The sequence below is a fragment of the Hemitrygon akajei genome, chromosome 29 (genome assembly GCF_048418815.1).
Source record: "Hemitrygon akajei chromosome 29, sHemAka1.3, whole genome shotgun sequence".
In the NCBI taxonomy this organism is placed as follows: domain Eukaryota; kingdom Metazoa; phylum Chordata; class Chondrichthyes; order Myliobatiformes; family Dasyatidae; genus Hemitrygon; species Hemitrygon akajei.
Genome location: NC_133152.1, coordinates 43,384,207 through 43,397,595, shown reverse-complemented (window position 1 = coordinate 43,397,595; position 13,389 = coordinate 43,384,207). Strand labels below are relative to the sequence as shown.

At 41.7% G+C, this 13,389-nt stretch overlaps 1 protein-coding gene across 3 annotated transcripts in view; it reads right to left on the bottom strand.

Moving 5' to 3' along the window:
• Window positions 1-13,389, bottom strand: part of slc2a5 (solute carrier family 2 member 5) — a 43,302-nt gene that overhangs the window by 3,165 nt on the left and 26,748 nt on the right. For all 3 annotated transcript variants that reach the window (XM_073032275.1, XM_073032272.1, XM_073032273.1), the window contains exons 7-12: window positions 12,865-12,990; window positions 8,775-8,962; window positions 5,911-6,021; window positions 5,710-5,811; window positions 2,391-2,466; window positions 1,021-1,148 (exon numbers count right to left, since the gene is read on the bottom strand). In XM_073032275.1, coding sequence (XP_072888376.1) covers window positions 1,021-1,148; window positions 2,391-2,466; window positions 5,710-5,811; window positions 5,911-6,021; window positions 8,775-8,962; window positions 12,865-12,990 — 731 coding nt within the window. The remainder of the gene's footprint in view (window positions 1-1,020; window positions 1,149-2,390; window positions 2,467-5,709; window positions 5,812-5,910; window positions 6,022-8,774; window positions 8,963-12,864; window positions 12,991-13,389) is intronic.

The window sequence follows — 13,389 nt, the reverse complement described above, 5'->3', positions numbered from 1 at the left end:
GCTCCTCCCACAGACCCCTGTATGAAGGTGATGGAGGTCTGAGCCCGGCCTATCAGTCTCCAGGATGTAGTATGGTGGTCACTCACTGCTTGTTCCTTCTTCCAGTCAATAAAAGCCGATACCTCGCTTTTACGTCTCAGAGTGAGATATTGATGGTGCATCAAACCCTAACGGCATCATGACATCATCAACTAAATGGAAGCTAGTGCGAGGGGCTGCAATGCTCCTCAAATAGACCAGTCCCTGCCTCCGATGGGGGAGTGGATTTCGATGAGCAGGTAAGATAAGACATATACTGTGACACATGTGTCTGTTCAATCCATCCAATGGACAGCGTGCATACACACGATCTATACCCCTCATGAGTTCATACGCCTCTACCAAAAGATGAGTAAGGCACTCCTTCCCTCCATTACCCTGCAGGTCACCCTCGGGCAATGTATAGCACCTGCTTAGCACCACCGCCCCTCTCCCCCACAAATCAGGATCATGGGAGCAGATGGTGGATGGTTGTATAAGCAGCTGGTGAGTATCACAAGTCCTGGGTATGTGACCACTGACGCCAGGCAGACAATCTCTGAAGAGTATCGATAGTGGCTGGGGTCACCCGTCTTGTGAAGACGCTACCCAGAAGGTGGCAATGGGAAACCACTTCTGTAGAAAAATCTACCAAGAACTACGGTAGTCACGAGAGCACGATTGCCCACTTCACACGATACGGCGCATAATGATGATCTTCTACGCTCCATTGAATAAAGTCCTAACCTGCACAACCTCTACCTCGAGTCTGGCTTTCTCGATATTTGGTCTCTGGCACCCTGCTGGAGTTTGAGCTCTGGTTCGAAGAAAAATCACGTTTCTATGTTAATTATATGGTCATATACAGTGCATTATAAACCTGCATATAGTTAAATGACAATAAACTTTACTTGACTTGACTATCAGGTTGAGGCCACCCTGAGCACAGGATATGGAAGGGTGCATTTAATCATAAATAAATGAGCCTTAAGCTAAACGTACCTCAAGAAATGGGAAAATGAGGCCCACGAGGAAGTTGGATAACCAGTGAACCGATCCTGCCACCATGAAGGCAGCTGGTCTGGAGGATTGACGGAATATCTCCGTTGTTATCACGTACGGAATGGGGCCTAATAAAACAGGGTTTGCTGTTAGCAATTACAGCCAAATAATTACCAGTAACTCAAATAACCACACGTTACAGCAGTGGTGCGCAGAAGAGCATCTCTGAATGCACAACACGTCGAACCTTGAAGTGGATGGACTACAGCAACAGCAGAAAACCATGAACATAAACTCAGTGGCCACTTTATTAGATACACCTGTACACCTGCTCATTAATGCAAATATCTAGTCAGCCAATCATGTGGCAGCAACTCAATGCACGTAGTAGTGGTCAAGAGGTTCAGTTGTTGTTCAGACCAAATATCAAAATGGGGATGAAATGTGACCTAGGTGAATGATTGTTGGTACCAGCTGGGGTGTTTCGAGTATCTCAGAAATGCAGGTGTCCTTGGATTTCCACACGCAGCGGTCTCTAGAGTTTACAGACAATGGTGTGATAAACAAAAACATCCAGCAAGCAGCTGTTCTGTGGGCAAACATGCCTTGTCAATGAGAGAGGTCAGAGGAGAATGGTCAGACTAGTTGAAGCTGACAGGAAGGTGACAGTAACTCAAATAACCACACGTTACAACGGTGGTGTGCAGAAGAGCATCTCTGAAAGCTCAACACTCTGAACCTTGAAGTGGACGGGCTACAGCAGCTGAAGATCACAAACATAGGCACAGTGGCCACTTTTTTAGGAATAGGAGGTAGCTCTGTCGTGGGCAAAGTACTGGAGAGTTTAACATCGGTAGCTGAGCGAAGGGCGCTGAGTAGGCTACGGTCAATTATGGAAAACTCTGAACATCCTCTGCATAGCACCATCCAGAGACAGAGAAGCAGTTTCAGCGACAGGTTACTATCGATGCAATGCTCTTCAGACAGGATGAAGAGGTCAATACTCCCCAATGCCATTAGGCTTTACAATTCAACCGCCAGGACTTAAGAACTTTTTAAAAGCTATTATTAATGCTTTTTGAGATAGTGATTTAGATGCATATCATATTTTTTACTGAGTTAAGTATTGTATGTAATTAGTTTTGCTACAACAAGTGTATGGGACATTGGAAAAAAAGTTGAATTTCCCCATGGGGATGAATAAAGTATCTATCTATCTATCTATCCATCTAATAAAGTGGCCACTGAGTGTACTGTAGGCCACACACTGTAAAGACATTGAACTTATTTTCACATTTTGTAACTGCATCAAGACAGCAAGTAAAAAAGAAATTAAACTGAGTGAAGAACTGGATGGTTTTTGTACTTACTAGGTCCTATTGCATGTCCAATAACATAAACAATTATGCAGGTAATGCTGAGGTACGACATTCCATTAACGGAGTCCTAAGGAGAAAACATATTTTTCATATTCAATAATTCTCATTGCACTTTTATCATATTCTTGCATTGTATGTAATTTAGCTTCTGTGGTGCTTTCTTCATTTTATTAAATACAGAAGAGTTAAAAGCTTGAAAGAGTGCAGAGAAAATTTACAAGGATGTTGTTGAAATTTGAGGACCCGAGTTATAGGGAAAGGTTGAAAAGGTTAGGACTTTATAAACTCTAGAGGTCGAACAGATGCTGGAAATGCAGAGCAACACACACAAAATGCTGGAGGAACTCAACAGATCAGACAGTGTCTATGTAAGGGAATAAGCAGTTGATATTTCAGGTTGAGACCCTTCCCTTTATTCCCTGCAGTGCAGGAGAATGTGGAAAGATCTTACAGAGGTAAAGAGAGAAAAGATTAAAAGATTAGCTTTATTTGTCACATGGACATCGGAACATGGAAACATCCAGTGAAATGTGCCGCTTGGGTCAATGTACAACACAGTCCGAGGACGTGCTGGGGGCAGCCCGCAAGGGTCGCCACTTTTCTGGCGTCAACATAGCACACCCATAACTTACTGACCCAAACCAATCCATACGTCTTTAGAACATGGAAGGGAACTGGAGCACCCAGAGGAAGCCTGCACAGTCACTAAAGAAATTCCTCCCCATCTCTGTTCCAAGAGTCTTTTAAATGTCCCTAACGTGTCTGCCTTTACCACAACCCCCAGCAGCACGTTCCATGCACCCACCCACCAAAACTATCCTTGACATCCTTCCATACTTCCTTCTCAACACCTTAAAGTTACACCTCCTCATAATAGCCATTACTGGCCAGAGAGAAAACGTCTCTGGCGACTACACCGTGGTAGTGTCATGTTTAGTGTGACACCGTTACACCTTGGGGCGTTCTGGATTCTAAAGTTCTATTCCAGCACCATTCTGCAAGGAGTCCCTATATGAGGAATGCATGCGTTTTCTCCGGGTGCCCTGGTTTTCTCCCACAGTCCAAAGCCCGTGTTAACTGGTCATTGTAAATTGTTTCGTGATTAGGTTAGGGTTAACTGGAGTTGTTGGGGGTGGCTGGGGAAGTGTGGGGCTCACTCTGCACTGTCTCACCAATAAATCAATAAACTATCCACTGATCTATGCCTCTTATCATCCTGTACAACTCTATCACCTCTTATCCTTATTCTCTCCAAAGAGAAAGGCCCCAGATTGCTCAGTCTATCCTCATAAGATACTGCTTTGACCATTATGTTACCATGATCTATTCTTGTTAGTTTGCTTCAAATTGAGGGTGGCATGGTAACGTGGCAATTCGCACATCGCTTTACAGCATCAGTGTTCACTGATCGGAGTTCAGTTCCTGCTACTATCGGTAAGGAGTTTGTACGTTCTCCCGTGACAAGGGTTTCCTCCAGATGCTCCAGTTTCCTCCCACATCCCAAAGATGTACGGATTAGAGTTAATGAGTTGTGGGCCTGCAAGTTGGCTCCGCAAGAGTGGTGACACTTGTGGGCTGTCCCTAGCACATCGCAAAACAATAATGCAAACAATGCATTTCGCTCAATGACTTGATGCATGTATGACAAATACAGCTAATCTTTAATAAAGTTCTTTTCATAATGGATCAATATCTAATATTTACGGTATGTTGTTGGGAATGAGAAATGTTCCTTTAGACAAAATTAAAATTCTCTGGGAACAAGATTTACAGACTTCAATTTCTGAGGAAACTTGGAATGAAATTTTTAAATTGGTTAATAACTTATCATGGTGTGCCCATCACTCCCTCTTACAATATAAAGTGGTCCATAGGGCCCACATGACTAAGGATAAGCTGTCTCATTTTTATTCGGATATATCTCCCTATTGTGACAGATGTAACAATGGAGAGGCTTCATTAATTCATATGTTCTGGACATGCCCGAGTCTTGAAAAATACTGGAAGGAAGTATTTCAAACTTTTTCTGTGCTTTTTAAAGTAAATTTTAAACCAAACCCTTTGACTGTCTTATTCAGTATTGTTGGTGGAAAAGATATTATCTTGCAGACACCTGATTTGCACATTTTGGCTTTTATTTCTCTTATAGCCAGGAGGGCATTGTTGCTCGGTGGAAGGATGTTGCTCTGCCTACTCCTGCTCAATGGTTAAGCAATGTTATGTCATGCTTAAATTTAGAGAAGATTCATTGTTCAATTTCTGAATCAAGACAAGACTTTCCAACATTGCGGGGACCTTTTTTGAATTACTTTCTTTGATTCAAATCTTTGATTTGTTATCAAGTACAGATGTTGGCTAATAATATGTTTTACTATATGATAAGGATTTTTTTTCCCTTTTACTTTCTTTACCAAACAGCTTTTCTCAGTAGTGGGTTTAGATTTTTTTTTGTATAATAATAAAATTATTACTTTTCATGTTACGGTTCAATTTAATTTACATGAATATGGGGTAATGAAACTGTAAGTGTGATTCACATATATTGTAATTGATATATGATGTACATCCTCCTGTACTCTGTATTCTTTTTTGTAAGAAGTCAATAAAAATATTGTAAAAGAAAAGAATAAAGTTAATCACATACAAATGTTTGAAAACTCTGTCAAAGTAAAAATAACTTAATTATGCAACATAATTTCAAAGCTTTAAGATCCTATTGGGAATATGGAATATACGATCAGTTGTACCTCAGTAGGCACAGGAGTGGAACTCAGTGTGGTCTGCTGCTGCTGTCGCTATCCATTTCAAGGTCTGATGATCTGTGTGTTCAGACACTCCTCTGCACACCACTGTTGTAATGCCTGGTTACCCCAGTTACTGTCACCTTCCCGTCAGCTTGAACCACTCTGGCCATTCTCCTCTGACCTTCTCCCACAGAAACCTGCCACTCGCTGGATGCCTTTTGCTTCGTGTACCATTCTCTGTAAGTTCTAGGGACTGTTGTGTGAGAAAATCCCAGGAGGTCAGTAGTTTTAGAGATACTCAAACCACCCCGTCTGACACCAATAATCATTCCATGGTCAACGTAACTTAGATGACATTTCTTCCCCATTCTGGTATTTGGTCTGAACAACATCTAAACCTCTTGACTGTGTCTGCATGCTTTTCTGCACCGAGCTGCTGTCACACGATTAGTTGATTAGATATTTGTATTAACGAGCAAGTGTACAGGTGTACCTAATAAAGTGGCCACTGAGTGCGTATGTTAATAACTCATTGCCGTTCACAGAAGGCGAGGCTTTCCACCAACCTGAAGGTTCAGACTCATTGTTAAGATCATGCAGAAAATGCAGCAAATGGCAAATCCCAGCAGGAGGAGCAGCCTACGTCCTGCCTTTTCGATTATAGCCGTCTGTGGAACACAACAGCAGTGTGAGTTTAATGCAGCATACTCACGCCCAACCACATTAACATCTGGTAAAGATTATAGCAGAAATTAATTAGGACTCACTGCTGCTATGGTCATGAACACATTGACCGATCCTGTGCCAACAGTCACATACTGAATATCATTCTCCTTCACCCCTGCCGTTCGATATATGCTGTCTGCATAGTAATATATCTGCAAGCAGAAGATGAGCGGACACTGATTGAAACTTCTCTGCATTATTTTAAATTAAATTTCACAATACATCCTCTCTTTATCACTCGTTTTTTTCCCCCCCGGGTGATCACATGGGTTTGGGCGGGATGAATAATAAAATAAAATGGGTGGCATGGTGCCCTGTTGGTTGGCACTGTTGCCTTGTGGGATTCGGTGAAAACTAGAGTTAAGATTGGATCAGCCATGATCTTGTTGAATGGTGGAGCAGGCTTGAGGGGCCGATTGGCCTACTCCTGCTCCTATCTCTTATGTTCTTATGTTCTTATGTATGTTTACAAGCTGCTATCTTAACTCCAAATTCTGAATTCTTGACAACATTTATGAAAGCTTTGTACTAAGATTTAGATTTTTAGGTTCAGAGGTACAGTATGGTAACAGGCCCTTCTGGCTCCTGCCGCAAAAGTTCAAAGTTCAAAAGGAATTTATTATCTAAGTATGAGTACGTTATGCTGAGATTCATGCGCTGGAGGTAGCCCGCAAGTTTTTCCACGCTCCTTGTGCTGACGTAGCATGCCCACAGCTCACTAACCCTAACCTGTACATCTTTGGGATGTGGGAGGAAGCCGGAAGAAACTCATCTGGGCCACTGGAAGAGCGCACAAACTCCTTACAGACAGCAGTGCAATTTGAACCCCAATCGCTGATCATCGGTGAGAGCACTAACTACTATGCTTCCACACCCCTCCTTTGTTTGTTTTCAACATAACGTTCTTCAAAGAGTCGCTGTGTGAAAGTTGATTTTTTTAGTCTTTTGAAAAGACAGGAACACACTATATTTTTCTGCTGAATTCTGGGAAAATGGCAGACATGAGTGTTCTTCCTGAGATACATTGGGGTCATTTTCCTAAACCGCTGGTACAATCAGATCATATAGCAAAACAGTACAGCACAGTACAAGCCCTTTGGCCCACAATGTTGTGTTGTCATTTTAACCTACTCAAGGATCAATCTAACTCTTCCCTCCTATGTAGCCCTCCATTTTCCTATCATCCATGTGCCTATCTAAGGGTTTCTTAAACGTTCCTCATGTATCTGCCTCTTTGTCACACTGGCAGGGTGTTCCATGCACCCATCACTCTTTGTGCAAAGAAATTACCCTGACATCCTCCAATCACCTTAAAAAATGTCTCCTTGTATTAGCCATTTTCTCCCTGGGAAAAGTCTCTGGCTCTCCACTCTATCTATGCCTCTTATCATCTTGTACACATCTGTCAAGTCTCCTCTCATCCTCCTTTGCTCCAAAGAGAAAACAAAATTACAGTAGCGCAGATAATGGGCTGCTTTCACACAATGCTTCTGATGAGTGCATCCTCCAAATCTTCATTTTCGTTCAAATATTCAAGATGATTGGTGATACCTTTAAATTATTTGTAGTTCCTAACTTGTTGAAGTAGTGAAATCATTTCATTTTCACTTTCGGCCACTTCTGGCATCTCCAAGCCTGAATGCTTGAAACCTCAGTGAGCAAATCAGTTCTGAATTGTCTAACAGCTTATTTCTCGCCAGCTGTCAGTCACAAGAATCACTGCTTTTTAAACAGAATTACACATCACTGATACTATTTAAACACACACAAAATGCTGGAGGAACTTAGCAGGCCAGGCAGCATCGATGGAAAAATGTGCAGTTGACATTTCAGGCCTGCCGAAAAGTTGACTGTACTTTTTTCCATGGGTGCTGCCTGGCCTGTTGAGTTCCTCCAGCATTTTGTGTGTGTTGCTCCGATTTCCAACATCTCTTGTTTGTGATACTATTTAAAAACTGCTTGCTCTAAGCACAGTGCACTATCAACCACACAAGTGCACGTGACTGACATTAGTTAAAAACTGTTTGGCAACAGTCTCCTGCCCCAGTTAAGTGGCATAGTGTCCCAAATAAACAAAGGGAATATCAGTTATTTTCCTAATTATTTCTGATGTTTAAGTGTCATCCCAAATAAGCGGTTGCCCCAATTAATTGGAATCCACTGTAGTTCCCTTCTCCCTTTAAACCCATGCCCTCTGGTTTGGGTATACCCAACCTTGGGAAAAACGGTGAGGACATTCGCTCCAGCTATGATTGCTCACTAATATCTCCTTGTGGCCCAGTGTGAACATTTATTTGGTAACACTCTTACGCAGCATTTTGGCATTACTTTTTACCCAAAAGCCAAGGAAAAATGGAGACCATTGATTTATAAATACAGCTTCATTATTTCATACAACCATAAAGCACAGGGGCAGAATTAGGCCATTCAGCCCATCGAGTCTTCTCCACTATTCCATCAAGGTTGATTTATTATCCCTCTCAACCTCATTCTTCTGCCTTCTCCCCATAACCTTTGACAGCCTGACTAATCTAGAATTTATCAAACCCTGCTTTAAATATGCCCAATGACTTAGCCTCTACAGCCATCTATGGTAATGAATTCCACAGATTCACCATCTGCTGGCCAAAGAAATTCCTCCTCATCTCCATTCTGATCTGATGCGGTGTCCTCTGGTCCTAGACTCCCCCACTGTTGGAAACATCTATCTAGTCCTTTCAATATTCGACAGGTTTCAGTAAGATTTCCCCCCCCCCCCCCACCATTCTTCTAAACTTCAGTGAGTACAGGCCCAGAGCCTCACACAATCACCCTTTCATTCCCGGGATAATTCTTGTGGACCGTCGCCAATGTCAGCACATTCCCTCTCAGATACCGTTTCTAAGTACACGTTTTCGTTACTTACTGCATTAACTCCAGAGAGCTGCTGTCCCATGTTCAGAGCAATGACTGTGATTAACTGCCAGCGTAGTGACCTGAAGGAGCAGAGGCTGAGAACAGACAACCGACCTTCAGCTTTCTCAGACTCATCTTCCAAACGCATCTCCTCAATTTCACCATCAACGTCCTCCCATCCTCTCAGACGCCTTAAAGCTTGAACACAAGACATTTGATCGATGCTGTTTTAAACATTGGATTTTAATTACCTTCTATTATACACACAGTGGCCACTTTATTAGGTACACCTGTGCACCTGCTTGTTAAAGCAGTTATTTAATCAGCCAATCATGTGGCAGCAACTCAATGCATAAAAGCATGCAGACGTGGTCAAGAGGTCCAGCTGTAGTTCAAATCAACCATCAGAATGGGGAAAAAATGTGATCTAAGTGATTTTGACCATGGAATGAATGATCACTGGTGCCAGATGGGGTGTTTTGAGTATCTCAGGAACTGCTGATCTCCTGGGGTTTTTATGGTTGCCTTTAGAGTTTACAGAGAAAACAAAAAAAATCCAGTGAGTGGCAGTTCTGTGGGTGAAAATGCCTTGTTAATGAGAGAGGTCAGAGGAGAATGGCCAGAGTGGTTCAAGCTGACAGGAAGGCGACAGTAACTCAAGTAACCACACATTATATCAGTGGTGTGCAGAACAGCATCTCCGAGCATACAACATCTCAAACCTTGAAGTGGATGGGCTACAGCAACAGAAGACCACAGGCATACAGTCAGTGGCCACTTTACGAATCTCAGGGTTGTATATGATGACATATTTAACGTCTTTGGACTATTTTTACTGTGCACATAGTCTGTTTTTTTTAATCAATTATGCTATTGTTTGCACTGTTGTAAATATGTGGTTTGTGCAGGTCTTGTAGCTTTAGGTTTTGGTCTTATTTTGTCTGGTGGATTTGGAGCTCCTTTCCGGGGAACGCGTTAAGACGGTAGCACGATATTAATACGCAGCAGCCTCTCCGGACTCTGGATTGGGGATTACCAAACGTTATGTGGATTTTCTGGTGTAGTCTGTTTTGTCATATGCTTTTGTGATATCATTCTGGAGGAATGTTGTCTCATTTTTTAACTGCATTGCATTTGTGGTTTCTAAATGACAATAAACTGAATCTGAATCTGAATATGTATTACATACACTCCTGTACCTAATAAATTGGCCACTGTGTTAATATAACATCCATAAACACTACCCTCGAGATGTTAAAACTGGTGAAAAAAAATAAAGGATGAAACTTCCAAAGACTCTACAGCTCATGTTCTCAATATTATTAATTAATTAATTATAATCATTTTAATTTTTTCTATGTTCAAGCTGGCAAAACCTGACGTACAGTCAAGCAAGGCACACTCCTTTCTCAATTGCGAGTAACCTTCGGACTATTCCAGTGGTGTTTAGTATTGTGGCTTTCTGGAGATTTACATAAATATTGCTGTGTAGGTAGAATTGTTTAATGCTATTGTGCAGTGACTTTGGGATGATATTCTTTTTAGATATTAGTATTGGGACAATGTATACCCTGTTCGTGTTCCATATCTTTCAATTTCCTCTTTTAATTCAGCATATCTCTGGCATTTTTCACTTACTGATTTCTGTATGTTATGTGTGTTTGGAATGGCTATATCTATTAAGTAATTTATTGTTACTTTTTTATCCTGTAATATTATATCCAGATGGTTATTATGGAACGTCCTATCTGTAATAATAGATCAAAAATTAAAAGATTCAAAGTAGATTTATTATCAAAGAACATATACAAAATACAATTCAAAGAATCATCCTCCCACAATCGTAATATAATTTGTAGGAGTCTGACTCTAAAACTGGATCAGGCTTGTATTTATAGTGAGGTACAGTGTCTTTTATGAATTTGCATTTTAAAGCAAGATTTTGGTGAATGAGGTTTGCCTCTTGATTGTACCTGTGTAAGTAATCAGATTGAGTTAAACTGCTGCAGGATCTCGTAATCTGTTGGATGATTTCTGGTTTCTCTTGACATTTTCTGCATTATTGTCTTGAAATTGTTGGTCTTTTGTTATGTATTTTGATCTTTTTGTTTGTGTTGACAACCTGGTCCTGGTCCTGTATTACCACCAGAAACCCCTCTGTTTCCTATGCATACTAGAGAGTATTCTGGAGTTATATGATTATAGTAGGTATTAATTCAAACAAGAGCCCCATCTTCAGTTCTAATTATTCGTCCATCTCTGTTTGTGTGTAGTATTTCATTGATTCTGTTGTGTTTCTCTGTTCTACTGTGAATGCCTGGAAGAAAATGAATCTCAGGGTAGTGTATGTGTACTTTGATAATAAATTTACTTTGAACTTTGAACTATAAAACACTGAACAATTGTTAATCCATAAAGTAATGTAAAATTCCAATTGTTCCAGACAAGACAGATCTGGGAACTAGGGAGCAGAAGGTAATATAAATCTCATGATCACAAGTAAGCTCATAAGAGAGCCATTTTCAGGGGAATATTTCCCTTAAGTCTGACGGCAAAACTGAACAAAGCCTTTTCATCACTCTGGCGACATTCCGTGGTAAACTCATGAAGTTGAGCGTACCTTTGGGATTTCTCTTTGTAAGCCTTAACCTTCATCTCACTGACAATCAGCCACATAATCACACTAACCCCTTTCCACTCTCCCCACACCCCATTGACTCTCTCAGGATTCTACTAGTCCTAAACCAATTTTGGTCACCAGAAAAGTTGGATATCAACTAAAGAGGTTGGAGAGCATTTTCCCAAAGCTTTCCCCTAATAAACCAGAGGCTTGAAGGGCTGAGTGGCCTTGCTGCTGCTTCTATTTCCCAAGTTCTTCTGCTCATTACTTGCTGACAAAGGTTTCGAGAATAAATGTCCCCCTGCAGTAGTGGAGCTTGTCCCTGGTAGCAGGCTGGGACCAGGTCATGCGAGACGATTGGAAGCCCACTGTGTCACTTGCTGACTGGTCTCCTGACTGTTGCTGACACTGACTTTTGTTTCCTCCAAGGTGCGTCAGATACAGACTTTGCATTCCTGGTTCCCACATGTCAACATTCCTGCTCCACTTACAAGATAACAAGAAAGCACTGATCAGAGACTCCTTCCTTAAAGACTTTAGTCCAAACTTTTAAGATCTCCCACTGTTCAACTGTAACAATTGCTGTCATTTAGTTATACTCTGAGTCTAATTGAACATGAGGCCCAGAATGATTCCAGGCCAGATGTAAGGAAAGAGTATATCTCTGAAGAGTATTGATAATGGCCGGGGTCACCCGTCTTGTAAAGGCACTGCCCAGAGGAAGGCAATGACAAACCACTTTGGTAGAAAAATTTGCCAAGAACAATTATGGTCATGGATGAGACAACCATTGCCCACATCAGATGACACAGCACATAGTGATGATAATGATGAAGATCATAAAACATAGGAGCAGGGTTAGGCCACTCTGTCCATCGAGTCTGCTCCACCATTTAATCACGACTGGTTCATTTTCCCTCACATTCCCAATCTCCTGCCTTCTCACAACACCCTGACTAATCAAGGTGTTTGAACTTCTGTTTCAAACATACCCAGTGACTTGGCCTCCACAGCCAAACATGGCAATGAACTCCACAGATTCACCACCCTCTGGCAAAAGAAATTCCTCCTCATCTCTTAGACAGGCACATAGATGGTAGTGAAATGGAGGCTATGTGGGAGAGCAGAGTTAGATTGATGACAAAGTCGGTTATAATGTTAGCACAACGTCCTGGGCTGAAGGGACTGTTCTGTACCGTAGTGTCGTATGTTCGAAAGAGTTGTCCTTCTATCCTGAGTCTGTGCACACTTATCCTAGACTTCCCCACTATTTGAAACACCCTCTTCACATCCACTCTCTCCAGGCCCTTCAATACTTGGTAAGTTTCAGTAAGGTCTTCCCTCATTTTTCTAAACTCCAGCAAGAACAGGCCCAGAGCCATCATTTGCTCCTCATGCGTTAACTCTTTCATTCCCGTGAACCTCCTCTGGGCCCTCGCCAATGCCGCAAGTCCTTTCGCAGATGTGTGGCCCAAGTTACCTGCTCTTGCTCCAATTTCATCGCCCTTTTGAATCAGCATGTATCTGGGGCTCTCAGGGAAGAAGGGCAGAAAGATTAACTCCACCACGGCTGGGATTCCAGTCAGTCCCAAGAGCAATGGCCAACCTGTAAGAAAAAAACAAAATGGAGGCATCTTTGCCCATTTATTTGTACACAACTGCAATAGTAACAGTGGTAATCAATGGGCCTGCATAGTAGTGTAACAGGAAGCTTAATGCCTTACAGTGCCAGCTGAAAGATTGGGATTTGATTGCTCCCTACTGTCAGTAAGAAGATTGTACGTCCCTCCCCATGGTTACTGTACCTTTGAGAGCTCTGGCTTCCACCACATCCTAAAGACATGAGGGTTAGGATTAGTAAATTGTGGGCATGCTACGTTGGCACTTGTGGCACAATCATTGCTGATTTGATTTGTTAAAAATGACTCATTCCACTGCATATTTCAAAATACATATGACAAATAAAGCTAATGAGGCAAAAGTAAGCGAATCTTTCTTTTTCAAT